General features: G+C 42.7%; 1 protein-coding gene across 2 annotated transcripts in view; it reads right to left on the bottom strand.

Annotated features, from left to right (window-relative positions):
- Fam149a (family with sequence similarity 149 member A) overlaps positions 1-27,741 on the bottom strand; it is a 41,068-nt gene continuing 13,327 nt past the window's right edge. Inside the window, exons 1-14 of one of the 2 annotated variants that reach the window (XM_038324828.2) lie at positions 24,769-25,169; positions 22,153-22,260; positions 21,780-21,918; positions 20,460-20,602; positions 19,180-19,305; positions 17,851-18,021; positions 16,191-16,381; positions 15,703-15,857; positions 13,460-13,572; positions 12,975-13,178; positions 8,354-8,474; positions 7,111-7,239; positions 6,946-7,024; positions 1-2,548 (exon numbers count right to left, since the gene is read on the bottom strand). In XM_038324828.2, the coding sequence (XP_038180756.1) occupies positions 2,475-2,548; positions 6,946-7,024; positions 7,111-7,239; positions 8,354-8,474; positions 12,975-13,178; positions 13,460-13,572; positions 15,703-15,857; positions 16,191-16,381; positions 17,851-18,021; positions 19,180-19,305; positions 20,460-20,602; positions 21,780-21,875 (1,602 nt within the window). In that variant the 5' untranslated portion in view covers positions 21,876-21,918; positions 22,153-22,260; positions 24,769-25,169 and the 3' untranslated portion in view covers positions 1-2,474. Of the gene's footprint in view, positions 2,549-6,945; positions 7,025-7,110; positions 7,240-8,353; positions 8,475-12,974; positions 13,179-13,459; positions 13,573-15,702; positions 15,858-16,190; positions 16,382-17,850; positions 18,022-19,179; positions 19,306-20,459; positions 20,603-21,779; positions 21,919-22,152; positions 22,261-24,768; positions 25,170-27,741 lie in introns of those variants that run through there. The other variant, XM_038324827.2, reaches the window with a different exon arrangement.

Genomic DNA, 27,741 nt, shown 5'->3' with positions numbered 1-27,741 from the left:
TTAACATTTTATATTTTATTAAAAATTAAATATTAAAATCACTGAACAATCATCCATCATTATACGAAAGCAATTATAATAAAAATATACTGAAATGACTTATGGCGTTAAAAGTGAACCTCGCCCTTAGTAAAGAAACTCCATCCTAGTTCAGCGTAACACAAACATAAAGATCTGTGCTTCCTTTTGTATTCTTTATTAATCTAGCCATTTTCCATGGAATAGTATATTTTCTTGAATTATTTTTAAATTCTTTCCCCCTTTCTTTGGTTTGGGATGAAATAAAGATATTTTAACTCATGGAGTCACTACACTGCACTTGAAATTTTTTCTAAGGAGTGATTTCCCGTTTTCAATTTTTCCCGAGACAGCCTAAGTTAAGACTCACTTACATCAGTAGAATATTGTAGAAGCAGCCCCTGACTTTTCCTTTGCAGTCTGAACAGCACCATCCTCACACAAGCATCATTTGCTAACTGACAAATCTCATTTCACCCACAAAAAAAAAAAAAAACCTTTAACACAGGCATGAAATAAATTCCAGGAGAAGGTTTCTTTTAGAATCTGTAAGACCTCTGAGTCTAGACACCCTCCAGCAGTGTTTTTGCTTCCCAATTAAATGCCTGGAAGGTAAAAATCTGCCCCTGGTTCTCTTTGTCCTGCAGTACTTTGCTGACATAAACAATACGTTTCCAACTTCAAACTTCTGAAGGCAAACATGACGAAGCCACTATTCAATTGCTTCCATGGCTCCAAGACAGTAACTTATCTTAGACTCACCATCTGATTAGATACCCTATTAGCTACCTCCCTTTTTAAACCTTGGGTTGAGGGAGAAACAGTTGGAGGGCACCTAGGAATTCATGGGAAGTGGGCTGAATGACCCTGAGAGAGCAAAGCGGATGGGTCCCCTACCGGTATTGATGGAGCACAGAGCAGCCAGCCAGGCGCCTGGAGGCCAGGACTCCAGCCACTCATCAATCCAGAAACCCCTCTGTGTGGGGAGTCATTGCATTAAGACTGATATTTTCTCCAGAGCCTCCAGAGCTTATGGTGATAAATGGTTCACATAATTCTTGAAATGCTTTGGTCAGTTTGCAGTGAGAAACTGAACATCCGGCACACTCCCTAGGCAGAGGAGGTGGCGCTCAGAGTGCCCATCTGAAAGGAAGGCTCAATATAAACACTTGACTGTTGTTCGTTCTCTCTCCTGCCCTGGGAGATGCAGGAAATAAGTGGAGAGAGTGAAGGGGAAACCGAAGTCACTTCTGCTTGGTCATTCTCTGTAAAGAGTGGATCCAACTCTACACAGATGGGCCAGCTTCCAAACATCTCCCCACTTCTTACAGCAGGAAACGTGCTGAAACAATTTATCATGTTTACATGGTATACGCATACATGGGTATGCATGCAAAATTTATTTTAGAGATTTATGTTGATGTAGTGTAAATATCTAATTTAAAAAGAGAGAAAGTATGCTGACTTGGAATGTGTGTATATGAAAATGAGCCAGGATGAAGTCCCAGAAAGGGGCCTTGCCAGTAGTCAAGAGGGACCTATGGTCTGAAGAATATAAAGAAGGGAATGGGCAAAGGGTGGGAGAATTGCTGCTTTCAGCAAAAGCTCAGGGAGGCTCTGTTGAAGAGGTGAAAGCAGAGCAAAGGCTAGGCTGGGAGGAAGCAAGGATGCTGCTGCCTCAGTTCCCCCAGCCCAGGTGTCAAACACGCCAACTGAAACATTAATGTCAGAACCCTGTGCAAATGATTGTGATTTTGCTTATATTCAGCTTTAAATATGGGATACTTTTAAATGCACCGTCTAAATTTGACAATGAAAACTAGTTTACCGTTGTGTTTTAACACAATTGGCTTGCAAGATATTTCTCAACTATTTGCAACTAATCACGTGGTAGCAAAGTTGCGAGAAATCTTGTCAATCATGAAACCCATGACTTCATACACTGCATATGCAGTAATTATTTTTAAAGTCAGCATGATGAGCAGAAGAACCAGAATATTTTTTTCAAGAGGACAGATAGTCTCAAATATGACTACTATTTAGTTTTGACAGCATCATTAAGAGAATGAGACCAAAATGTTACAAAATGGCATATCCTTACAGAACGCACCCACATGATCATCGTGTGAAGACTAGCTGTAAGTATAAGCGAGGAAGAAAGAGAATCCGGGGACAAAGTAGGGTCTTCTGAGCAGAGCTCGAGAGCCCAAGGAGCCTCTGGCAAGCTTCACATCGGGCTTAGGGAGCTCACCTTTTATTCTCTTACAAAGCAAAGTGTTCATAACCAAGTTACTTATTTGCTTGTGTTTCTCTCCGGTACCCTACCATCTCTGGCTATCAGACAGAGAGGTGAGTAGATGCACCAGGTAATACTTGTTCCTGGACTTTTCCAGTGACAAACGATGTGGTCAAGGCTTCACACGTTCCAGCAAGTCCATAATTCCGGAGCAGTGATATCATGATGCCACTGGGAACCTCTTTCTCGCAGTCAGAGTTGACCTCTGATAAGATTTAGGTAGATACTGAGAACCTGAAACACAGGACACACAGGCTTTTACCTTAAAAGATTAAAATTCAGCCTCCTGAGATTGTGCTGTCTGTTCCATGCAGACGATATTTTGAGCAATAAAAACATTGTATCTAATGTCATATTTACATAAACTACAAAGTAGATACATGGAAACACCATCATGTAGGATCCTGAGTAAGGGGAAGGAATTCCCCACCCGCACCCTGCAACAAAACCCAGGACCTGGGATACATTCTCCCACAGCTGAGGGATTTACAAGAACTTTTTCTGCAGACGTCTGTCTAAGACCCAGGATGATGAGAATGAGGGTATCTCTGAACCATGGTGCCAGCCATGAAAGAAACGCCCCCATTATTGGAGACAATCATCTCTATTTTCTTTTCCAACCACAGATCAAACAGAAAGCTAAGACAGCAGCTCCTGGTGCTCTTTGTTCTGGAAACAGAGCAAGTCAGATGCCTGCTTGCCAGACAAAAAGAAAAGAAACCCTTACAAATACAGGAACATGGCCCCGAGGAACCTTTGGGCACATCTGTGGAAATGCTAAAAACCTCTAAACGCCAGTGATAATAATTACCCTAAACATCAATAAGAGAATATGATGACTTAATGTTTGAAAGAGTAGGTGTTTCTTTTTTTTTCCTCATTTTTTTATTAAAAATTTCCATCTTCTCCCCTCCTCCTCCCCCTTCCCTCCCCTCCCTTCCACCCATACCCCCACTCCTCCCCTCTCCAAGACAAAGAGCCATCAGGGTTCCCTTAACTATGTTAAGTCCAAGGTCCTCCCAGCTCCCTCTAAGTCCAGGAAGGTGAGCAACCAAACTGACAAGGCTCACAGTGAGCCCGTCCATGCTGTAGAGTTCATGCTCATTGCTGTTGTCCTTGGTTTCTCAGTCCTCCTCCACCGTCGGCCACATTCAGAGAGTCCGGTTTGGTCCCCTGTTCCATCAGTCCCATTCCAACTGGACTTGGTGGTCTCCCGTTAGATCTGTCCCACCGTCTCAATGGGTAAATGCACTCCTCACGGTCCTGACTTCCTTGCTCATGATCTCCCTCCTTTTGCTCCTCATCAGGACCTTGGGAGCTCAGTTCAGTGCTCCTATGTGGGGCTCTGTCATTTTCTCCATCCAATGCCAGGTGAAGAACAGAGAATTCTAAACAGAAGAAGTTCGAATGGCCAAAAGACACTTAAGGTCATGCTCAACCTCCTTAGCAATCAGGGAAATGCAAATGAAAACAACGTTGAGATACCATCTTACAACTGTCAGAATGGCTAAAATCAAAAACACCAATGATAGCCTTTGCTGGAGAGGATGTGAAGTAAGGGGTACACTCATCCATTGCTGGTGGGAATGCAAACTTGTGTAACCACTTTGGAAAGCAGTGTGGAGGTTTCTCGGGAAATTTGGGATCAACCTACCCCAGGACCCAGCAATCCCACTGTTGGGAATTTACCCAAGAGATGCCCAATCATATTACAAAAGCATCTGTTCAACTATGTTTATAGCAGCATTATTTGTAATAGCCAGACCTATAAACAACCTAGATGCCCTTCAGTGGAAGAATGGATGAAGAAAGTGTGGAATATATACATATTAGAGTACTACTCGGCGGTAAAAAACAATGACATCTTGAATTTTGCATGCAAATGGATGGAAATAGAAAACACCATCCTGAGTGAGGTAACCCAGGCCCAAAAAGATGAACATGGGATGTACTCACTCATAATTGGTTTCTAGCCATAAATAAAGGACATCGAGCCTACAATTCGTAAAAAATCCTAGAGAAGCTATATAAGAAGGTGAACCCAAAGAAAAACATATAGTTATCCTCCTGGATACTGGAAGTAGATAAGATTGCCGGACAAAAAATGGGAACATGGGGGTGGGGTGGGATTGGGGGATGGGGGATGGGGAGAGAAAAGTATGAAGTGGAGGATGGGAAGAGCTTGGGGGAATAGGAGGGTTGGGATATAGGAAGGGTGGATATGGGAACAAGGAATTATATATCTTAGTTAAGGGAGCCATTCTAGGGTTGGCAGAGACTTGACTCTAGAGGGGTTCCCAGGTGTCCAGGAAGACGCCCCCAGCTAGGTCCTTGGGCAGCTGAGGAGAGGGTGCCAGAAATGTCCAGATCCTATTGCCATGCTCATGAATATCTTGCATATCACCAAAGAGTAGGTGTTTCTATTTAAAGCCAATCCAGAGCCTAGTTCTCCCTTCATCTCAACCTCTCTGTACCTAACAACCGAGGAGACGTCTACTGGACAAGGTGCGGAGGTCACTTCCAAAGAGAGCCCAGCAGATCCTCTCAATCCTGTCGTCCCCACCACGAGGACTAGCACCATCTGCTCAATGTCATGGCCAGGCTTCACGCTCTTCTCAGGCCCTGGGTGATGTCCCTCTCCACGAAAACTTCCTGTGACTCTTACCTCCTGACTGTTGAGAGAGGCAACCCTGCTCATCTCTCTCATGGTCTTTTCCGTCTTTCCCATCAGACTAAATGGTTCTTAAAGCACAGGCTAAAATATGTTCAATTAAAAATTGGGGTTTTTGTTGTTGTTGTTGTTGTTAAGTGTGGTTAACTCTAGCACTTGGGAGGCAGAGAGAGATGAATCTCTATGAGTTCGAGGCTAGCCATGTCTACATAGGGAGTTTCAGGCCAGCCAGGACTGCATAATGAGATTCTCTCTGTGTGTGTTTGTGTCTGTGTGTGTGTGTGTGTGTGTGTGTGTGTGTGATGTATGTGTCCTTGCATGTACCACAGTGTACTTACAGAGGTCAGGGGCCAATTTGGGAATTCCACTATGGATTCCTGGAATTACACTCAAATCATCTGGCTTGCCTAGAAAGAAGTGCTTTTACCCACTGGGTCATCTTATCCACCTTGATTTTCTTGATTTTCCCCGCTAGTGGTGGAGCCAAGCACATGCCACAAGCCAGGCAAACACTCTGTTACTGAGCCGTATCCCCCGACCTATGCTCGATGCTCAATACCAGCCTTTATTCCTGGCACAGAGTATGTCCTTGATACATCATTATTTAATCTTAAACATGGAGAACTACTTCTCCCCTCACAATCCAAATTACGTTAAAAGCAGCAACTGTAGAGCTGGAGAGATGGTTCAGTCATTAAAGTGCTCGTTATACTAACATTGGGATCTGAGTTTGGATTCCATCCCAAACAGAAAATTCCAGACTTGGTGACACATGCCTGTGATTCCAGATCTGGGAAAGCAGAGAAAGGTTATTAAAAATTCAAGGTTAGCCCGGGCTATATAGCATGACTTTCTCAAAAAGCAAGTTTTAGGGTATAGATAAGTGATAGCCCTTTTACCTTATACATAAAGGACTCTGGGTTTGTCCCCTAATTAAAAGAAAAATTCTGAAATCTGTGACATAAGGAAGGCTAATATAAACCAGTATTAAATGCGTTATACAATGCTAACCTAATTTAATTTTAGAATTATAACTTATTAAAAGTTTCTTTTCAAACAATAAATTTCCTTCACATTTCAGTTTTCCCTAACACAAACGGTTTATAATTCCGAGCAAACGAGCAACTATTATTCCCTTTTCGTGAACTTTCCAGTAATTATTTTACCCACATGCCATCATAAACAGAGGCCTCGCCCAGAGAGGTTGGGACATGCCGGAGCTTACGGATCTGTATATCACATGCTATACTTCCTCCATGGACAGAAATAGGATAACACTGTAAAGATCAAAACATCACTGGTCCTATCCCCTCTAGAACCCTCTTCGGCCACTAGCACACTAGGCCCAGAATAAGTGCTTTTATGTAAAACCCTACACTACAAAACGTTTAATAAGCTTCTATTAATTTTCTTCAAACACTGTCACTTTAGATTTCCAGGGAGGATCCAGAATAAGGGTTTAATTAAGAAGGAATGAAAACACTAATGGGAGAAAGAGACTGCACCCTGCCAAAGGCAGTCCTTCCTTTGTTTTAGGAGTGAGGTCCCGGTTAATTAAGAGCATATGTCCCATTGCCACTTGGCACTCAGCAGCTGGTAGGTGATGATTTGGCACGGTGTCTGAGGTCGGGCCAACCATGGACCACATGCACCTGCTCGTCCTTCCTATGTGGTCAAAGCAGCAACAGTGAGGTAGATAATCTTCGGTTTCATTTTCTGCATTTTCTGACATTTTTAAATAGCAACATTGCGCTCTCTCTCTCTCTCTCTCTCTCTCTCTCTCTCTCTCTCTCTCTCTCTTTCTCTCCTCCCCCTCTTTTTCTTTGACACCCTCACTGTGTAGCCCAGAGTGACCTCCATCTTTCCAACCCCCTCCCTCAGCCTCTTGATCACTGAGGTGCCAGACGTATGCCACCACACCCAGCGTATACCATTGTCTTTACGTGTGAAAGATGCCTACCTGTCAAAATACTCTGACCTGTCCAAGTGTGAGCAACAAATTCCATGGGAGTCAGGGAGCCTTTTCTTGGTGTGTCTGACTGTGAGGAGAAAAAGAAAAATGGGGTGAGTTGTACTGTTTTCAGTTTTTATTTAAAGTTGAAATCGGAGACAACACAGAACCTACCCGGAATGTATGTGTGGTACTGGGCCTTGAAAGCTGTTCCAGAACAATGGTTCTTTCTCGAAGGGGTGACCGTTCGATGCTCTCAGGCATTGCACTGAACACACGGTTTTGTGGATGCCTTCCCCTGTACTGAATAGAAGATAATATGTTCTTTAAAAGAACAAACACAAACACAATCCCTATAACAACAAAAAGAAACCTACAAGTGTTTCAATTATTCGCTCATGTATTCAATTCACCCGCTTATTCGAACAATTTGATTTGCACATTGCGAAGTGTAAGGTCTTAGCTGTGGAAACAGCTAAACAAGAGTCTGTCTGTATTCATATCACTAAATTCAATAAAGCCGTAGTGTAATAGGATGCAAATGGGGTCCAGAGACCTTAACCACATAAAACTGTACATGTTAAATTGTGCTAGAAAGTTAACAGTGCATTTTTAAACACACTCTTGTTTATGTGACACCTGCCTGCACTGATGACTTTATCCTAGGATTAAACAGTCTAGCTGCAAAGCTCTTGCTTTGGGAATGGGTCCCAGTGCTACAACTAGGACCCTTGTGTGTCCTGCAGATACAGGTTGTTTACATCAGAGTAGAGTGGGGGCCTCTGTAAGCCTGGGAGAGGCCTGACTATACACACTGCCAGTAGCAGCTCTTCCCCAGCCCTGTCATTGCGTGGTAGAGGTGGGCTTGGGCTCTTGGCCTCTGCCCTGCACACACGTGCTATAAAAATGGGAGCAGATCTAAAGGACACCGGTTACAATTTGCCGAGCTCTTACTTTGTGCAAAGCATTTAATGTTTATGAGGCATCTAATGCTTGCAAGGACTCCTTGATACAGGAATGGCTATTACTCCCTTAAAGAAGTGAGAACTGACGTTTGGGGCCATTGAAATAACTTGTGTCAAATCACAGGATCTGTGTGGCCGCACTGAAGTGCAGAGCTGCCTGCCTCTTGCCCTTTGTGCTCTTGACTTCACTGTACCAGTCAGAGTTTCAGGTCTTTCCTTGATGCCTGGACTTTCTAATTTCGTTCAAGTTGAGGCTTCCTTCCTAAAATAGTTTATCGGTCTTCTCACTCTCTCTAGACTCTCACAAGCTATTCAGTTTCTAGAAGCAGATTATGAAGGCATGTTAAACACAGCTGACGAGATCACATTCGGTCGGACTGACTTCCCTGAGTGCCAAGATTGTTTCCCACAGACTGTCTAAATAGCTGCAACTGCAGTAGAATTCATCTTACAGAAACGGGGCGGGATCCGGAAGCTCCTGTGCTTTGCTCCCCAACCTCGGAGCCTATCGGGGGTAACCGGTTCCGGGAGGTTGGAACTGCTGAGGAGGGCAGGTGGTCAATGCCAGTTTGCCTGTAAAGACAGCAGCATACAAGTGAACACTGGCGGACACAGAAGAGAAGGTGACAATTGGTGTTAATGTTTGCAGCTGCTTCCAATAACAGTGCTCATGACTGCAAGCTGCATTTCAGGAAGACAAATACGAAGCCAGGGCAAGCAACACCACTCACATTGACCATGTTCAGCAATGCAAGTCAGGCTGCATCTATTGAGTGCACCACCATGCTAGGAAATGTGCAGACTCTCTATGTTCAGGAGAGATCCTCCCCGAGGATCTGACAAGTTAATGACCAAATGCAAGTGAGAGCCACGCAACCCTGCAGCGTGATCCAACATATAATAAGGTGCTGCGGTGTAGATCCTGGATATTAGTCAATTAATACCAATCCTGAATAGTAATCTATTAATAAGAGAGGTGTGGAGGGGAACAATCAGTGAAGAATACAATTAGTTATGAAAGCACAGAGCTTAAGTGAGGGCAACTGTTTAGCTTGGTGAAGATGTTAAAATGAGACATGGAAATGGTGAGCAAACGTTGTTTGTTGGGAGAACGACAGCCACCAGGAAGAACCGAGATCCATTTTCTGTATTTTTCATTGATTTTGATTTTATACTGTGATGTTAATGTGATACTTTTGAATTTCACATACTGGCTGCAAAGTTCATTTTTTGTAGTTTGAGAAAAAAATTCCTAATTAAAACAGTAATGACAGGAGAGTATCCCTATGAGACATCAGTATTCAAAAGTCTGCCATTCTTTTCTCTATAAAATATATATTATTTTATATATATATATTCAAGTTTATTAGTTTATTCACTAGTAATAAAGTTATAAACTTATAATATAGTAAATTTTTGAACAGTTGAGGCTACAGAGAGAGAGGTGGAGCTATAAGCAGGTGACTATCCGGTTAGTGGAACTATAAACAGACACAGCCATTCTAAGAAGTGTCCCGGCAAAACATGAATACTGTAAGTATTCATAATCTTTGACGTGATAGTTTAGCTTCTAGGCATTTCTACTAGGAAACAATTTAAAGATATTCTTACTAAGAGTGATACAAAATACATTCACTGTACCTCACAGTGATAATATAAACAACAAATGGGAAATTTTGATAATAGCAAATACTTATTGAATAACCATATAACCACATGATTAATGTGTGGTCATTAAAATCACTCTTTCAAAAATTTGTGGCATGGGAAATACAAATATTATAACGTTGGATAAAAGTTATATTGATAAAGTAATGATTTATATGATGTATAATTCTAGTGTAGAGGAAAAAGAATAGAGAAGAAAAAGTAAGAGCCTGCATAAAACTGATAGGAAATTTGCCAGTAGCTATAATTCAAGTGATACTTGATTTGTATACTTTTTAAAAGATTTACTTTTATTTGTGTTTGTTTGTGTGTCTGCCACATGTGTGTGAGAGGGTTCAGATGAGGGGGTCAGATCTCCTGGAGCTTGTAATACAGGAGAGTGTGAGCTGTCCAACTCGGGTGCTGGAGACGGATCTCCAATCTTCTGGGAGAGCAGCAAGGACTCGTAACTGCTGAGCCATCACTCCAGTCTCTCTATTCATATTTTTGATGTTGTTGCTATATTCAACAATGTTTGGTACTTTTACAACGTGTGGGTGAGTAGCAGTTCAATAAATGTGGAAGATCAGAGCTCTGGATATAGATTAGTGGTAGGGATCTTGAATTAGTCCCTGGATTCTATTCCCCAAATAACAATGATAAGAAAAGAAATAGAAAGCACTGATAGATACAAAGTATTGGCAGTAAGAGGATGCAAGCCTGGATGCTTATGGGTGAAGAGGTTCCGAAACACAAGAGAAGAGAGAAGTAAATAATTACATGTAGTCAAAGGGAGATGTCTCCCCAAAGTGGGCAAAACCCCGACTCTTACACACAAAACACTGCCATACATGTAGATATTCATCTTATCTGTGGCATTTACATTCTATGGGGGAGCAATGAAGGGAAATTAATAATTTAAAAGGACTCATTAGCGACACCAGAAAGAATATCACTAGAAGCACCCATACTGAGAGAGGAGAGAGAGGTCAAAGGAGAGAGAGCATCCAATGAAAGAGTCTAGACTAGACTTGTTTCCGTAAAAAAGAGAAGTGGGTTTAGGTGAAAGTCAGAGGGTAGATCTCAGACTGGAGGAAGAGTGGAGCTGACAGTGTGCTTCTGACATCGGCATGGTATAGAGAAAGCATAGAAGGTGACCATTCTGAGAAAGGAGGAAGAGGGTGGATGTAGCTTAAGTAAATCAATACAGCAGCAGACCCAAACTGCCTAAAGCCAACACCCAAGAAGCCAAAAGCGGTACTTGTGGTTTAAAAGAAAATGCCCACAGGCTCACATTTGTGAATACTTGGTCCCCAGTTGGTGGAATTGGTTGGGGATGATTAGTCGGAATGGCCTTGCTGGAGGAAGTGTGTCACTAGGGGTGAGCTCTGAGGTTTCGAAGGGCCATTAGCATTCCTAGTTAGCTCCATCAACCTCTCTGTCTCCTGCTGCACTTACAGATCACATGTACACTCTCTGCTCCAGTTCCATGCCTGCCTGCCTGGCTGCTGCCATTCTTCCTGCCATGATGATTATGGTCTCTAACCCTCTGGAGCCATGAGCCCTAATAAATGCTTTTTTAAAAATGGTTTTTCAAGACAGGGTTTCCCTGTAGTTTCTAGAGCCTGTCCTGGAACTAGCTCTTGTAGACCAAGCTGGCCTCGAACTCAGAGATCCGCCTGCCTCTGCCTCCCGAGTGCTGGGATTAAAGGCGTGCGCCACCACCGCCCGGCCATAAATGCTTTCTTTTATAAGTGGCCTTGGTTATGGCATTGGCTTCACAGTGACAGAAGAGTGAGACAGAAAGATGCCGTGGAGGCTTCCTGAAAAGTTCAGCAACTGATTGACCCAGCTGTGCCTCCGAGCACCTTGCTCTATGGCAAGAGAGACGGTTTCAGCTTCTTTCAGCCTGTTTCCTTATCTTTGGTCTGGACATACAATGGAGGTTTGTAGTACAGAATAATGGCAGTTTACTTGGACATTGATTAAAAGCAGTAATAATAGATTAACAACTGTTATTGTTAAGATATTTCCTGACAAGTAAGCAGTCAGCAGGAAGCTCCTTGGAATTCTGTGATGAAGGAAGAAACACGGAACTTGCCCATTTGCCTTGAATGTTACTTCTAAGTGAAAGTTTTCTGTTCTAAAGAAGTGAAAAACACTGCTTCAAACTTTTCTTAAAAGGATTTTTTTTTTTATTTTACAAGTACGGGTGTTTTGTCTGCTTGTATGTCAGTGTATCACATGCATGCAGTGCGCTTGGAGGTCAGAACACGGAGTCAGACCACATGGGACTGGAGTCATGGTGGGTAAGCTGTAAATGAGCCACCATGTAGGTGCTGGAAAGGGAACCTGTGTCCTCTGGCAAAGCAGCCAGTGCTCTGAACCACTGGGACATGTCTCCAGACCCTGGCACTTTATTTATTCATTTTTAAACATTTTATATAACCCCAGTGCAGCTGACTGATGGGCATAGTTTGAGCAAGGCATCCTCAGGCCAGCCTGTCATTGTGTAAACGCCACACAGTGGACCTAAACGAGGAGTTCTGATGCCAGGAGTCAATGTAATCATGAGTGACCACTGTCATATGCTTGTGCTGTAACTGGCCGGAACATTAGTATCCAATGCATGACCATGCATCATTTTACCAACACCTTTCCATAAAAAGAGAAAGTGGGAAGTACACTTGAATGTACTGGCACAGGAGACCACTTCCGAAATATAACCCCAGCAGCATAGACACTGAGAGCAACAATTAATAAATGGGACCTCCTGAAACTGAATAGCTTCTGTAAAGCAAAGGACACGGTCCACAAGACAAAATGACAGCCTACAGAATGGGAAAAGATCTTCACCAACCCCACATCAGACAGAGGGCTGATCTTTAAAATATATAATGAACTCAAGAAATTGGTCATCCAAAGAACAAATAACCCAATTTTAAAAATGGGGTACTGACTTAAACAGAGAACTCTTAAAAAATGAATCTAAAATGGCTGAAAGACACTTAGGGAAATGTTCAACATCCTTAGTCATCAGAGAACACAAATCAAAACAACTCTGAGATTCCATCTTACACCTGTAAGAATGGCCAAGATCAAAAACACTGATGACAACTTATACTGGAGAGGATATAACTTAACAAAAAAACATAAAAATCTAATATGGGAATGAAAAATTAATCCAAGCTCAATCACTCTCAGTTTAATTTTCTAGTTGCCTGAGCTTCCAGCATTTGCATGAACTTTTACGCTAGTAGAGAGCTACCCACACGGGTGGAACAAAATCAAGCACATGAACTCTTTTAGGAAAAACGGTTTAAAATCTGATGGATTTTTACCAGATTGACCAGTTCACCTACCCTGACTGACAAGCACTCCTTGCCCTTGTGGCCATCAGTCTGCCAGGAAAGAAACAAGACTCACAGTTTGGTTCCTCTCAGGATTTCATCACTATAGACGGTGGGGGTTCTCAGTCTCTGTGGGTCTGAAGCAATTGAAGGTAGTCTCCTGTGAACTGGTGTTTTCTTGGCAGAAGTCTGCGGTCCCCGAGAGTCTGGGATGCGGCCCAGTCGGTGACGTGAAGATGTACTGATCCCTCCACCAGACGGTTTGTCATCCTGCTCATTCCTGGGGAAGAAAAGTCCAGTTAAGGACACACACCTAAGTTTCCTGAAGACAGGAAACACACAGCAACAGAACACAGTCTCCGGAGAATGAACATTTCTATTGCTATGTCAATGAAGAAAGAACAGGAGGGACAAGATTGGTAATCCGATAGTGGAGCCCAAGAGATGATTCCCTTTCCTCGTCTCTTCTAAACTAATAGACAACAGAGATTATTTTGTGACTGATCCTGGAATAATCTGCTTCTGCCCTTGCATGCTCTGTAATTCTTTCTTAATACTTACTGTGTTTTATCTGCAAAATAGGTGGGTCTCTGCTGAAGTGGTTTGGCTTGAATCGTCATTACACCACTCAAGTCACTATAGAAGTTGCTGGAAAAGCGATGGGGCTGAGAAAACTGAAAACAGAACAGTAACATTAATCAACAGCTGACCATTTTGTCAATGGATGCCTGCTGGAAATCCGCAGATAGATAGCAAATGCCATCGATTAGCTAGTGAGAGGGAAAACCTAACAGTGGTAGCATTCTATAAATAAATAAAACAATAGATGCCATCTTCATAGAATTCATATTTATATGAAACAAAGCAAGGAATATCATATCGAATGTATCAGAGACCAAAAGCAATAGCAGGCAAGTAGCAACTTCAAAAGTTATTTCCAAACAGGAAAGGCGAAGAAGGGTTATTGCAAAGGCCTTATGCTAGACAGCAGAGACAGATGAGCAGACACAGCTTCATCCCGAACTACAAAATCCAACCAGGCCTATTTCTGTTCAGTCTTAGAAGGGTTTCAGTTTATGTACTCCAAGCCAGATGCGTGTTTTTCTTCTTTAATTTTTTGGTTGTTACTGTTGCTTTGGTTTGTTTTTTTGCTTTCTTTCTCAGTTTAACAAATCTTACTCATCATTTAGGCTTACACGACTTTGTAAAAGACATGATTTTTTTTTCTCTGAACCCCATAAAACTTAAATTAAAGCAATTTAATCAGGTGGAATAAATAAATAGTATGTGATTATAACAGAAGCCAATACCAAGTGTCTACTTAATACACCAGTAAATGGCTGAACTCCATTCATTCTTAGATCTTCCAACTGCACAGATGACAATGAGGTTTTGCAAGAAAGGGTCTCACATTATGTCAGGCTCCAGACTTGAACCCTAATGTAAAGCACAAACCCTTGGTCACTTTACGAGCAACTGTGCCACTTCTTCTTGTGTATGAGTATGTGTGTATGGCGGGGGAGGGGTAAGGGTGTGTAGCTCGTGCCCCCAAACTACAAAGGATCCTTTTACTCTGCTCCCCAACACCGATGGGCTGAGTCAAGCATCATGTTCAGACTTCTTGGTGCCCTGAAGAAATCCCATGAACAAATCGATCTTCTCTAGCCTCACCTGCTACTCCATCTCTAAATAAAGACGAAACTATGGAGAACTGCATTTAGGGCTTGTGTCCAGAGTCTGTGCTATGAGCTCTCTCATATTCCTAGCATGTGAGCTTGAGAACAATTCTTAGACCATATATCCTTATCCTCAACACATATAGAGACTGATGTGTAGATGAGCTAGCATCCGAAACAAGACCTCACACATGTCTCTTAACTCCAACGCCCCTGAGTTTGCTCCAGTGCCCTGTGCTTTCCAGTTTTGTCATTTAAGCTCACAGTCCAAGTGCTGGTCTCAGATACATCGGTTTTCACTGACACACAACTCTACCGGGTCTGAACTGGCCTAACCCAAACCCCACCCATCTCTTCACATTCCTGCTCAGGTGTCACCTACAAAAAAACTCAACCCTCCATCTCTAATCAAAACACACACTTCTCTCCTCAAGTCTTTAATTTCCTCCCTCCCTCCCCTTCCTCACTTTCTTCTTTCCTTCCCTGTCCCTCACAGAATGTTTGGTATCTGACCCTGGGTTATGGTTTTGCTTCAATGGGTTAGTGACTAGTTTCATTCAACCATTTACGTTCCTCAGACCATCTAATAGGGTACATGTACTATAAACAGTATAAATATAAATAATGGGGTACATGTAACATAAGCAATGAGGGTTCATGAACTCTTGTGAATAGTCATTAATATGTTTGTTACTTTAGTATAAGTGATGGGATCACTTGTAACGGCTAAATATTTAGGGGAAAATATTTTGTTTTTGATTTTTTTTGCTCTCCTAAGATGTAGAAAATAGTTCCATATCTCCAAACAAAGCTTGGGTGTTCACTAAAATATGTTGTGGTTCTCTTAGACACCACGAAACAACCCTATTACATTTTAATCTCATTAACAAATACACAAATACTTTACCAATAAGCTATTTTCTACCCTTTTGGGGCAACCTTTGCTGTCTTAAGTTTGATTTTTTTTTTTCCTGTTTAAGGTACCATCAAACCGTGATGTGAGCTCTCCAGTGTCCTCAAACACAGGCAGGGGTGAGGTTCATTAGAGAGCAGTGAAGAAAATGGCGCTCTTCACACACAGATGCAAAGGCATGAAAATAAAGGAGCAGAGACACAGGCTGTCAGTACCTGGGGTGGATTAAAGTGGGAGGCCAAGGACGTGTGGAGAGTTTCAGAGCTTCGGGATGGGGGGACACTGGAACCATCAGTGCTGAGACGAGACACGAGCACGTGTGGAGTTCTGTTTTCCGCTGCTTTTGGCTTTTCTTGATGCTTTCTTTCGCCTGTGTCAACAGAAAAATCAACAGGGAATGTATGTCCTGAGTAGCCACAAGTTTAAGCTATAGACGCCGATTAATTAAACAACCCTGCGGCAGAGGGCAAAGACTCCGGGGACTGTGATGATCGTATCAGTGATAGAAAAACAGGTTATACAGTGGAACAAAGACGATTCTCCAGAACAATGATGTCCCTTTTACGTGCTCAAAGAGTGCCTGTGTGGAAGGCAGAATGGTCACTTCCTGTTTCAGTCATGCTTTGGGTCCAAGCCCAAACACGAGATTGGGGAAAGAGCTGTGGTGGGATGGTCCAGGAGGCCAAACTCCGTAAATAAATACCTGTGAGTGCTGATTCCCAGGTTTTCCTAATGAGATCGTGTAGTATGTCTACCACATTGGTCCAAACATGATCGAACACTTCTGCTGCCACAGCATCTCTGATACAGTCATGAGGGGAGATGGGAGGAAGCCCGTGTCGATGCCACTTCCTGTCACGGAGTGCTGGGTTTTGTTCCAGTTGCTCATCTCCACTAAGGATGAAACCCACTCTAATTACTAGAACAGCCATGGTTAAGAATGAAGTAATTATCTACGTGTTCTTAATCTATCTCTATCTATCTATCTATCTATCTATCTATCTATCTATCTATCTATCATTATCTACCTATTTATTATCTACCTATGAGCTATCTACCTATTATCTATTTGTCTATCTATCTACTTATTATCTACCTACCTATTATCGATCTTTCATTTTATCTATCTGTCGATCTATCTCTAACTATATCTATCTATTTATCTATCTGTCTATCTGTCTGTCTGTCTGTCTGCCTATCTACCTATCTACCTATTTCTATATATCTATCACCATCTATCCTGTATGATATGCTCCTTGTAAACATCCCACTGTTATTTTTAAAATATACAATTTAACTTGTCAATTAAAAGTAAATAGAACTGGGAAAAACAAAACAAAGAAGAAAAATGACAAAGTCACTGATATTTTATTCTTTTTCTCTTAAATTGATTTTTTTATTTCTACTTTTATCTTTGTTATTTCCTTAACTATCTGGAGGCTTGACTTCTTCTATTTTTCCTGTGTGAGATTAGCTTACTGAAGGTCTCTCTTTATTACTATGTCTTCTTACTGTGTGACTACATAATGTGCATTGTGTGGGCATGTGTCCCATGGCATCTCTGTGGAAGTCAGAGGGCATCTTAACACAAGTGGGCTCTCTCCTTCCACTACAGGATCCAGGGATCAAACTCAGTTCATTAGATTTGCACAGCGAACTCTTTACCCAATGAGCCCTCTTACCAGCTCTGGCCTTTATTTCTAAACATAGGCAGTTAGTGCTACAACACCCTCTTTTTGAGCTGCTGTTCTTGGGGCCATCAATTCTGCTGTGCTGTGTTCCCATCTCCATTTGTCTTGAGATGGACTGACAATTTGGGAGTATCTATCTAATTTCTCTCTTGATGAATTTTCTAGCTTTCCTACCAGTTTATATTGTAAAGCCATAGTGGTCAGCAAGGACCCTCACTGTGACTTCTTGTATTTGCTAGAACTTCCTTCAGTACCCAGTTACTTTTTAATATATTGCTTTTCAATCATAAGGCAAATTTTTATGCTATGTCATTGTTGTTTAAAAGAAAATATTTATTTAGCATCAATATTGGAACTTCCTCTCTAGCCCCCAGCAAGCTAAGTGTAAGGAACCTGAGTCCCAAGGCATGAGGCTCAATGCCTTGTCCACTACCACTGCCACTAGCATGCTAGACAAAACCCTGGCTTTCCATACACCACAGGGTCAAGAAGAAAGTAATGCCCTGCTCTAGCATTTGCATTCCCTGCCAGGATCTAAAACCTTTAGATATATGTCTTTCAAAAGAATGGAAATTTTTCATAAGTAACAAATGCACAAAATATTGAAAGCATATGGTGAATTGATACAATTGATATTATACTACGAAGTATGCCAAATAAAACTCAATTTACTCTTGTTTTCTGTCAAAAGCAAAATATTCTTCGATGCTTCCATCCATGTGGTACACCTCTTCTTTCAGGGATGAGCATGACGTGGGGTCAGTCAGCTCTGTGCCATCAGCCTCTGTCAGGGTAGAGGCTGAAAGTGCCTCTGGGACTATCTGAGAGCCAGAGATACGCAGCCTAGGAGCAAAAACACTGCACATGAGAGTTTGTAGAACAAAAGGATATAACACTTGCACGGCAGTGATAGACTTGTGAGTTATCTTCAAAGATATACAATCTCTGAAACATCACCAAATATTACATTTGACAAAACCATTTTCTGAATCTGTGTGTGCATGTGTTTCCATGTCTATGCAAAAGATGTGTGTGTGTGTGTGTGTGTGTGTGTGTGTCTGTGTGCGTATGTGTGTGTGTGTGTGTCTGTGCATGTGTGTGTTTGAATGTGGAAGCCAGAGGATAATCTTGGATCTTTGTTCAAGATATGTCCACCATGTATCTTGATATGGGTTCTGGCATTAGCCTGGAGCTTGCCTAGAAGAATAGGCTGCGTGGCCAGTGAGCTCCAAGAAATCGCCTGCCTCCACCTTCCTAGCACTGGAAATACAGGTACCTAACACCACACCCAGCCTTCTAAGAATTTTAACCCCAGAGATCATAAAAACACTTAAAGGATTCTCAAGATCCTAAACCAGTACCTGTAGCTACATCTTTTTGCAGTTCTAAAGAGATGAGACAGCACAGCCTCCCGTGTGCATCAGTGGCACCAATAAAGTCATCAGAATACGGTAGTGACCGAAAGACAACAGGATGCAATCTTATTCGGCCACTGGTGCCTTGAAGCTTAGAACCCATCACAACAAGGGGTTTGATTGTGCATGGGGTTACCTTTCAGGGTCTTTGAAACAAATGCTGACATTAACTCCCCTGTATTTATGTTTATTCCATGTATGTTTTGCATGTGTGCACACACAAACACGTCTAAAGGCAAACATCGATCTAGGATCAGAAACAGCTCATGAAAAACATTGTCCCCAACTATTCCGGATCTGCATGCAAATTAGTTGAAGCCAAGACTCATGGAAGAGTTAAACATGGGAGTGAGAACTACAATAAAGTTAACAAGTATTTTTGGGTTAAGTTTTTTTTTTGAGACAGAGTCTCATGCAGCCCAGGCTTGCCCCAGGTTTGCCTCAAGTTTGCAAAGTAGCTGAAAATTCCCTGATCCTTCTGTTTGTACCACTCAAGTTCTCAGATCACATGTGTGCACTATCATGCTGGCTACAAATATGATACGATATGTATGCATGCATGTATGCAATATATACTTAAACTTACTCTCTGACACTGCTGATGTGGTCAGAAACAGGAGGCAAGGGTTCGTGGGTAGCAGAACGAGGCAAGCTCCCCTGGAAGTGTCGAAAGCCTTCATCATTGGGCGGAATGAGTTGTCTTCCTAACAGCCTGAAAGGAAAGAAAAGCTAAGAAGCTGAGGATTTTCTTTTCTCAGACAAAGGAAAAATGTTTCATAATATTAAACAGAATCCAATGCTGCTTCTGAAAGACACACGGGATGCAGTGGAGCATGCACTGGGTCAAGAGAGCCACCATGGTGTCGTAGAAAAAGCTCAGGCTTGGAGAAGACAGAATGGCTCTCTCAGAGTCCGGACAGAGACTGTGAACAGAGGTGTCCAGCTCCTTCGCCACTTACTTCATTTATTGGTTGGTCAGGTGCAAATCGGAATCATACTTACCTCACAGGAATGTGTGTCTGACCTGAGCATCTAGGGCAAAGAAGGGCACAGAGAAACTTGCTACGGGGGTAATTTGCATAAGCCCAGTGGATAAAAAGACATAAACACATAGGCATGGCTTATATGTATCCCTGGCTGGCTTTCAACTCACAACCCCCCTGTCAGCCTCCTAAACACCAGGATTATAGGCATGCATCACCACACCTAGCCAAGGCATTTTTTAAAATTCCCTTGACAAGCTAATCAGAAAAGTCATGTTATTATTCTAATTTATTCTCCTCAGCTCAGAGCTCGAGAACACTAAAACAGATTTCCTCCTAAGTAGCAAAGGTGGTTGAAGAAAGCAATGCTTCTGTTCCAACAAATCTACATTTTTTCCATCTTGTTTATAAAAAATCATAATAAATATCCCCCTGATATTAATAAAATAGAGAGAGCGAGAATAGGACCGTCTAGCCCGTTTAACAGCAAATGATCACCTGGTCTCTGGAGCATCACCACGACTACCCACCTCCCCTCCCCTGCGTTCATGGGCTCAGTGATGACGGATGCCTGCCACTCACACAGAGCGAATGCGGAGATAAAGGGTCCCTCCTCGGACTCTCGCACCTGCCGTGGATATGACATCTTTCTGAGAATGACCCGGATTGGATTCTGCCAAATTAAAGGCATGTGACCCCGCCGTTGTCAAGGTTTCCTTGGGACCTGTTATAAAGGGTGTGACTTGCCAAGAAAGGACTGTTCCAGAGAAATACTCTGAGTGGGCAAACGCTCTCAGGCACAATATGTTGGCTGAATAAACAGAAATCAATTGTGCATCCATCAGAACCCCATCCCAGGCGCTGTTTGTGGTCATCTCTGTACCTGAGATGGAGGGATCTCCTTGCCCACTCGCTGCATTCGGCCAGAAGATTCTGGGTCTGGGGGCTCACTTTCCCTTCAAATAGCATTTCCTCGACCTCCCAAAACAGCTGCTGGACTTTCTGAGCATTGGCTTTGTCAAATTCCTGAGACAGAAGCATATATTCAAATACCCCACTAGTTTGTGGCCACATCACGCTGAAGGGTTTGATCTCATCACACCAATACCACACCAAAAGTCATAGAACATGAGCTTCATAATCGACACTTATAAATTGAAGACCTCTGAATAAGAAGGAGTAAATCAAGGTAAAACTGTGAACTCTGTAGCCAGATAGACCCATGTACCAGTGTTTACTTTCTGATCAATGACATCCTATATTAATTTTCTCATTCATTAACTGTTAAATAAAGATGAGGTTTGCAACATCGATTATGAGATGCATTTAAGAGTCCTCATGGATACAGATGCACATCTTTACATAGCCATCCTCCCCAGGGATGGGGTTGATTCTGCAAATCTTAGCAAAACCAGAACTGTAGCTGAATAACTCACCTATCTGAGAATCCCACAGTCACAAAATACCCAAAGTAGGGTTAAAGTTGATGGCTGGTTCCAGGTTAGAAGGCAAAAGTGAAATATCTGCCTTGGTGGGGGTACATGTGGGGTGTCAGGGTCCTTCTAACCATGGAGATATTTCATAGTCTTTGCTTTCCCAAACCTTCTCTTATTTGTGTTAGCTGTCAAGGCTTTATCTCAAATTTTTAGCCACAGGATACTGTTTGAATAAAGTACAATGGCAGGCAGGGTTGTAGCATGGGGAAGACAAAATAAACAACAGCTAAGACAATGGACTATGAGATAATCAGAAAATTTATTTTTCTCTGTATTTTGACATTTTGATACTTTCACATATAACAGTATAAATGTACATATATGTATAATATCTATGATATACTTAATACTGATGAGATAAATGTAAATAGATTTTCTTTTGAACATAGAAAAGGAATTCTTAGGGCTGGGAGGTAGCTCATTGTGTAAAGTGAGGGCCTGGTTTGGGTCCTTAGCACGCCAAATGAAAGCTGTGTGTGGGAGCCTGTACCTGTAATTTCAGGCCAGGGGTAGGGTAGAGACCCTGTCTAAGGGAAAAAAAATGCAGAGAATGATAGAAGATATTCAAAGTTGACTTCTGAATGGGCATCACAGTAGAGTGTATTTCCACTGAACCACCCCTGACACACACACAAATAAATAAATTACTTAAAGGTTATTCCCCAAAAACCATACCCACAGGTTATTGAAATTATAAAAAGACATACATCATCTCTCCAAGAAGAAACTGAGCTCCTCTCTGTGGACAATCCAGTGGTGGAACTCTGTGTGGAAGAGCCAGGCCATGAATTGTGGGCCTCCATGGGCGTGCGGCTCCCACTGGACGAAAAGGATGAGGGGGACTCACTGCAGGAAGGAGCACAGATGAGACATGTGAGTTGGGAAGAGTGGACGTTCGGCATGGGCTTGAGTTCTCTAGGCTCATTTCCTCATTGTTCTCGTAAATGTCTTTGCCAAATTCACAGCAACATGGTTTAACAATCACTTGGTAATGTATCCGTATTACTAACGACCTCCCTCATATTTATTATGCACGTTTTTGCCTGGGACACCAGCAGCATTAAAATGATTACTTCTTACCTGGCATATTTGTCAATGGCTTTCTGCACGTTTCTGGTAAAATTTGTGGGTAGAGGATCTTTGCTCTTGGCAGAACTGTGCTTCCTGAGTCCTCCCGAAAGCCCCCTTCTGGAAAGAAAGAAAGCCAAGGAAGTCGGACCAGCTCCAACATGGTTACATGTACCCTTCATTGACTTAAAATGCCCCTGCTGTCCAGAGTCAGCCCTCTCCCCTTGTCGTTGAGGCCTAAATAATTAAATTATTTTAATTTTTCCTTAGAATCAAGGTTGCCAATAACCTACATAAATATTTAAGTGATCTGAAAACATAGTCAACAACTGTTTGTGGTGAAGTCAGAAAACACAAAGTTGCCGGAATAGTTGGCCGTACTTCTGATACTGTTCTTTTCCAATACCTAGGGCTTGACAAGTGGAGTATGGGCTGGGTTGTTGTCTGGTATGTATTCTGCGTTTTAAAGGATTCTGAAATGTTAAGGTTGAATGGAAAATTAGAACATCTAAAATCTAGGTAAACTATTAAACCAACCTGGTACAGTTCGTGTTAATCATTAAAAGGCCTTCTCAATGAACCTCCAGGAGCATTTGCTTCCTCCTCATCAAAACATCGTCTGTGTGTGTAGCAGGGAACCACTTTTGCTTGTTAGCAGGAATCATGAATTTCCATACAAATAAAACACATATTGCCGGAAGATGGAGGAAGAAGACTCCAACTTTCAGTGTTTGAGAGAAAGACACCACTCAGCGTGCTTTAGAAACAAAAGCTGGCTTTGCTGCTAATTAAAAGTGGTACCTAACTTTTAACATTTGTATTTTTAATATACACGGAAAACACCCTGCCTTTCCCTACATACTTATTGTCCCTATCACAAAGGGGGTTCTCTTACAAATTAACACTGTCTGCACAGGTTAGTCAAGGACATCTACCTTCCACTGATGTTTTTTTTTTTTGTACAGCAATGATTAACAGAATTGTGTTATTTTCCATTTCGTGTACCTATATCTCATAGGTACAGTTAAATAATTCTCAGGCAAAGATGTTAAAGGGGAAAAGAGAAAAGGACATAGCACAGTGCAAGGTTTTACACTTTTCTTGATTCTGGTGCTGCTGGACTTGAACCCAGAGACTCTCTATAAGAGGCAGGTGCTCTGCCACAGAGCCATACCCACTGTCCAGCTCTTACGACAATAAGCCACTTTTTATTGGCCCTGTATATTGGTCTTGTTTCTAAATCATCTTTAAACTCACTCACATTGTGATTCAACTCTTAGGTACTCATAGAAATTCTTACAAACCAGCTATTCCAAGATCAACCAATATTGCGTCAAGCAGATGTATTCGGAGCCTTAAGGAGTGTAATTCAGATGTGAGCTAACACGCCATCCAGAAACTTTAAAACTTTGGTGTTGTGGATGACTTTAATGTTAGTCTTTCCTGACACCGTCTTCATGGTGGACCAGTCGCTGACACTTGAACTCAGCACCCACTTCTGTAAACCTGACAACACAGCCGCCATCCTCCCTAGAAGCCTTGACTGCAAGGCTGTGGAGAAGATGACCTCACAGCAGGATGGCTAACCCGAGCACTTTCAGGGAGCATAAGGTCCTAACATGCTGAATTCCAAACACAGTCACAAAGGGTCTTTGTTTCTTATATTATGTTATTATTAGATTTCTCTCTAGCCAAACGCTGATCTGTCATTCCAAGCATAGTTTAAACAGCTTACTCCCCCTTACTTCCCTGTAAACTTCCAACTCCTCTATCATCTACTCAGCCTAAAAAAAAAACATGCAAACTATGCTTGTAACTATTTTCAAACCTACATCTGGTGCAATGTCTGTTATGATATCTAATCTATAGGCATTTGATAGTCGGATGTTAGTTCTTTCCTGAAGCTTACGTTTTAGAGATAGTAACAGTTTTGTTGTGTCTGCTTTTGCAACCAAGAGGTGGGCTCCCTCGGGGTGGACTGAACGGAACCACAATGCACTAACTGACTTGCGGGCACATCGAAGTTAGGGCTGAAGAGCTAGCTAGCTCTTCAGTACTTCGTCCAGCGATTTGACTTCTCTGTTTATTTATTTATTTTTTTTAAGGTTGATTTTTGATATCTTGCAAACTTGGGTGGAAATTGAAATGTCAACAATCCTCACAGTCTTCAAAACACCATTTGAGAGGAGTGTTTGAATGAGTATAACAGGCACAGTCTCTACATCAACATGCAGAATAGTCAAGTTTTCAGTGTTGTTTTTTAATGCGGGGCTGAGTGTTGAGCACAGGCCCTCATGCATGCTAAGCAAGCGCTCTACCCCGCTAATTAAAGCCAACAAGGATCTGATTTTAGATTCTGTAACAAACACACGAAACGGTGGTCCCCCCCCCCCCCCCGCGAAGCTCAAGAAGCAACCCTAATTGCTTCTTAGAGAAGCAAAGAAGTAACGTCATTTGGGAAGGCCTGCTGATGTCAGCGCGGCACAATTTCATGAATGAATACCGGCAGGAACGCACAGACCGGGTGGATTTCGCCTTTGCCGGCCTAGGAAAACACCACGCACTTCTCAGGGAAAAAAGAAGCCATGATCTAAAACTCACTGCCCCCGACTCGGATGGCGAACTTACCCAATCACAATGAGCCCCAGACTCTGCTCTGTGTCCCACAGGCCGGGCCCGGAGCCTCGAGGCCTGGGCACCACGGTGCGGTGGCTCCCGGCACCGGCCCCACGCGGGGCGAGGGCCGCCACATGTCCCCGCGATCCCGGGGCCTCAGCTCCGCGCCCGCCCAGCCCTGCGCCCCGAGCCCCGCTAGCGCTGCTCCTGCCGCCGCGGCGCGCCCGGGACCCACGAGCCTGCAGAGACGCAGCCAGCGGCGCTGTCTGCTGGACCAGCGGGGCCCATGGGCGCGGCGGGTCGCGGGGCTCCGGGCACGGCTTTCCGCTTCGGACCCTCAGGTCCGGCTGATGCTGGATGCCACAACGAGGTCTCCCGATTCTCCGATCTCTCCTGCCCCACGCCTGGGCCCCGACTGGAGTGGGCAGAATCGTGGCCAACACTCCCCGCCCCTTTCCACCCTCTCTGGCCAAGGCCTCCTGAAAAGCTGGCCACTGCTTTGGTAGATCCCAGATTTCTTTAGACAGGGACGAGAGTTTTGGTGGCCTCCCCGGGCCAACCCCATAGTCCTCTTTAAAATCTGGATTTCCCAAGCCGTGGTGCTTCCAGCCTAGCTTCTCCGAAAGAGCATATAGATTCCCAAGAGAAAGGCAAAGAACTATAAGAGATTTTTCACATCCCTCCTCCCCGCATCGACGAGATGCAAGGTTTCAAGTGAGAAGGCAAGAGAGGTTTAAAATAACCAAGCCCCAGATCTCGTAAATGCGTGATCAATTAATTATTCAATTAGTTGGAGCTTTGGGTCTGATGACACGCAAGATTAGCATCCTCTCCTGTGCTGTCTCTCTTTCTGCAAAATAGACGCTTAAAGTCACGCAAACCAGTCATTTTACTGTAAATCAAAGAGCATCCTTGTTGGTTGACTCGTTAGTTTTTTAATGCACGGTTTGTTTTCTTGCATGATTTGAAATGAGGTCTTACTCTTTGTAGCCCGAGTTGGTTGGGAACTCACTGTGTAGCCAGAGCTAGCCTCCAACTGTAGTTAGTAGACCTGTTGCTTCAGACTCCTGAGTGACCAGTAAGATTATAAATGTGAGCGATCTCATTCACATGTGTGTGTTTGTGTGTGTGTATATATACTTTTTTGTTTTGTTTTTTTTTTTAAGACAGGGTTTCTGTGTAGCTTTGGAGCCCGTCCTGTAACTACCTCTTGCAGACCAGGCTGGCCTCAAACTCACAGAGATCTGCCTGTCTCTGCCTCCTGAGTGCAGAGACCTGAGTCCTGAGGATTAAAGGCGTGCCACCACTACCCAGCCCAGATATCTACTTTTGAATACCAATACACAACTAATTTACTGGAATGAAATAATGGTTCTAGGTGTGCAACTCAGTGGAAAACTGCTTATCTGATATGTATAAAACCCTGAGGGCAATCTCCAACGACAAAAAAAAAAAAAAAAATCAAACTGAAAACTCTAAGGTAGAGGCCCACGAGAAGCCCCTGCCCCCTTTTGCATTAGCGTAGCCTTTGCTGTGCTAACAGGCAACTAAACAATGCTGAGAGTGGGAGAAACAGCCTTCCCCAGGGAAAAGCGAAAAATCCATTCTCCAATCCCAAATGCTTAGCCCTGAACTCACAGACACATAAGTAACATTATATGGACTAAACAGGTTTTACTTATATAATTAGGATTATTTAGTCATGCATTTATATGCATATATAACAATCATTTTTTTAAAAAAAATAGAGGCCATGAATTTGAGAGTGAGTGAGGGGAAGGTTTATGGGAAGAGTTGGGGAAGAAAAATGGATGGAGGTGGACAATGTTAATTGTACTTTAATTTTAAAAAATATTTTTTTAAAAAATATAAAAACTCCTTTTCCCATGTTCACAGCCTATAGAATTCAGATATGCTGTCAAGATTGTTTTCTGCTCCACGTGAGGTTACTCGTACGTCTATGGGAAGTTCTTATTTCTAAATACCTACCTGGGAGGACCGAAGAGCAGTTTCTGGGCTGGACAATGATCATTGAGTCCACATCTAGACCAAGGTTGCTTGATTATTCAGTCTTGGTCCTTGCTCAACTTCTTCTGTTTAAAGTATGAAATTCAGGTTGGGATCTGGAAGACGGACCCCCTTTATTGGTTTCCCCTCCCAATGTGATCACACTGAATAAAATTTTTTTTTTTTTTTTTTTTTTTTTTTTTTTTTTTTTTGGTTTTTCGAGACAGGGTTTCTCTGCGGCTTTGGAGCCTGTCCTGGAACTAGCTCTTGTAGACCAGGCTGGTCTCGAACTCACAGAGATCCGCCTGCCTCTGCCTCCCAAGTGCTGGGATTAAAGGCGTGCGCCACCACCGCCCGGCTTGAATAAAATTTTTCTCTCTATTTTTTCCACCATTACTCACTTTAACTGGTACATGGAATGAATGGCATAGCCTACCGTTGCTGCCAGAACCACGGCTTTGGCCCTGAAAGCACCCATTATAAAAGGAACCAGCAACCTTCTACACAGAGAGCGAACAGTGGGATGGGGATGGAATAACTGTTGACAATCTGATAGGTTTTATTGTTTTTAAATCTTTGAAAGTCATGTGATATAAAAGAAATGGTTGTTTCTGAGGTCTTCACAAGCCAAACCCTGGAGGAGCAAGGATCTGCACTGAGACAGTGACCGTCTAGTGCATGCCTAGACCCGGGCTGCTTAATTATTCGTATCTCTTGCCCTGTCTCCTATTTCCTGTGAATTCTGTTCAACACGAAAATAGTTCCATTTTCGTCTATTTCTATTTATGACATTTCCTTCGTATCTATCTTTATTCCAATTTCAAAATCTAGAGCAACACTGCTTGCTGAAGTAATAAAGGGATAAAATCCTATCATTCAATGGATCTGGAGATTCTGGAGTCTAGATTCTAACCATCCACCACTGCCCAGAAGAGAAGTGAATACACATGTATAAATGAATACTCATTTATACACCCA

The sequence above is a fragment of the Arvicola amphibius genome, chromosome 4 (genome assembly GCF_903992535.2).
Source record: "Arvicola amphibius chromosome 4, mArvAmp1.2, whole genome shotgun sequence".
Classification (NCBI taxonomy): domain Eukaryota; kingdom Metazoa; phylum Chordata; class Mammalia; order Rodentia; family Cricetidae; genus Arvicola; species Arvicola amphibius.
This window is presented reverse-complemented; position numbering and strand designations above follow the sequence as displayed.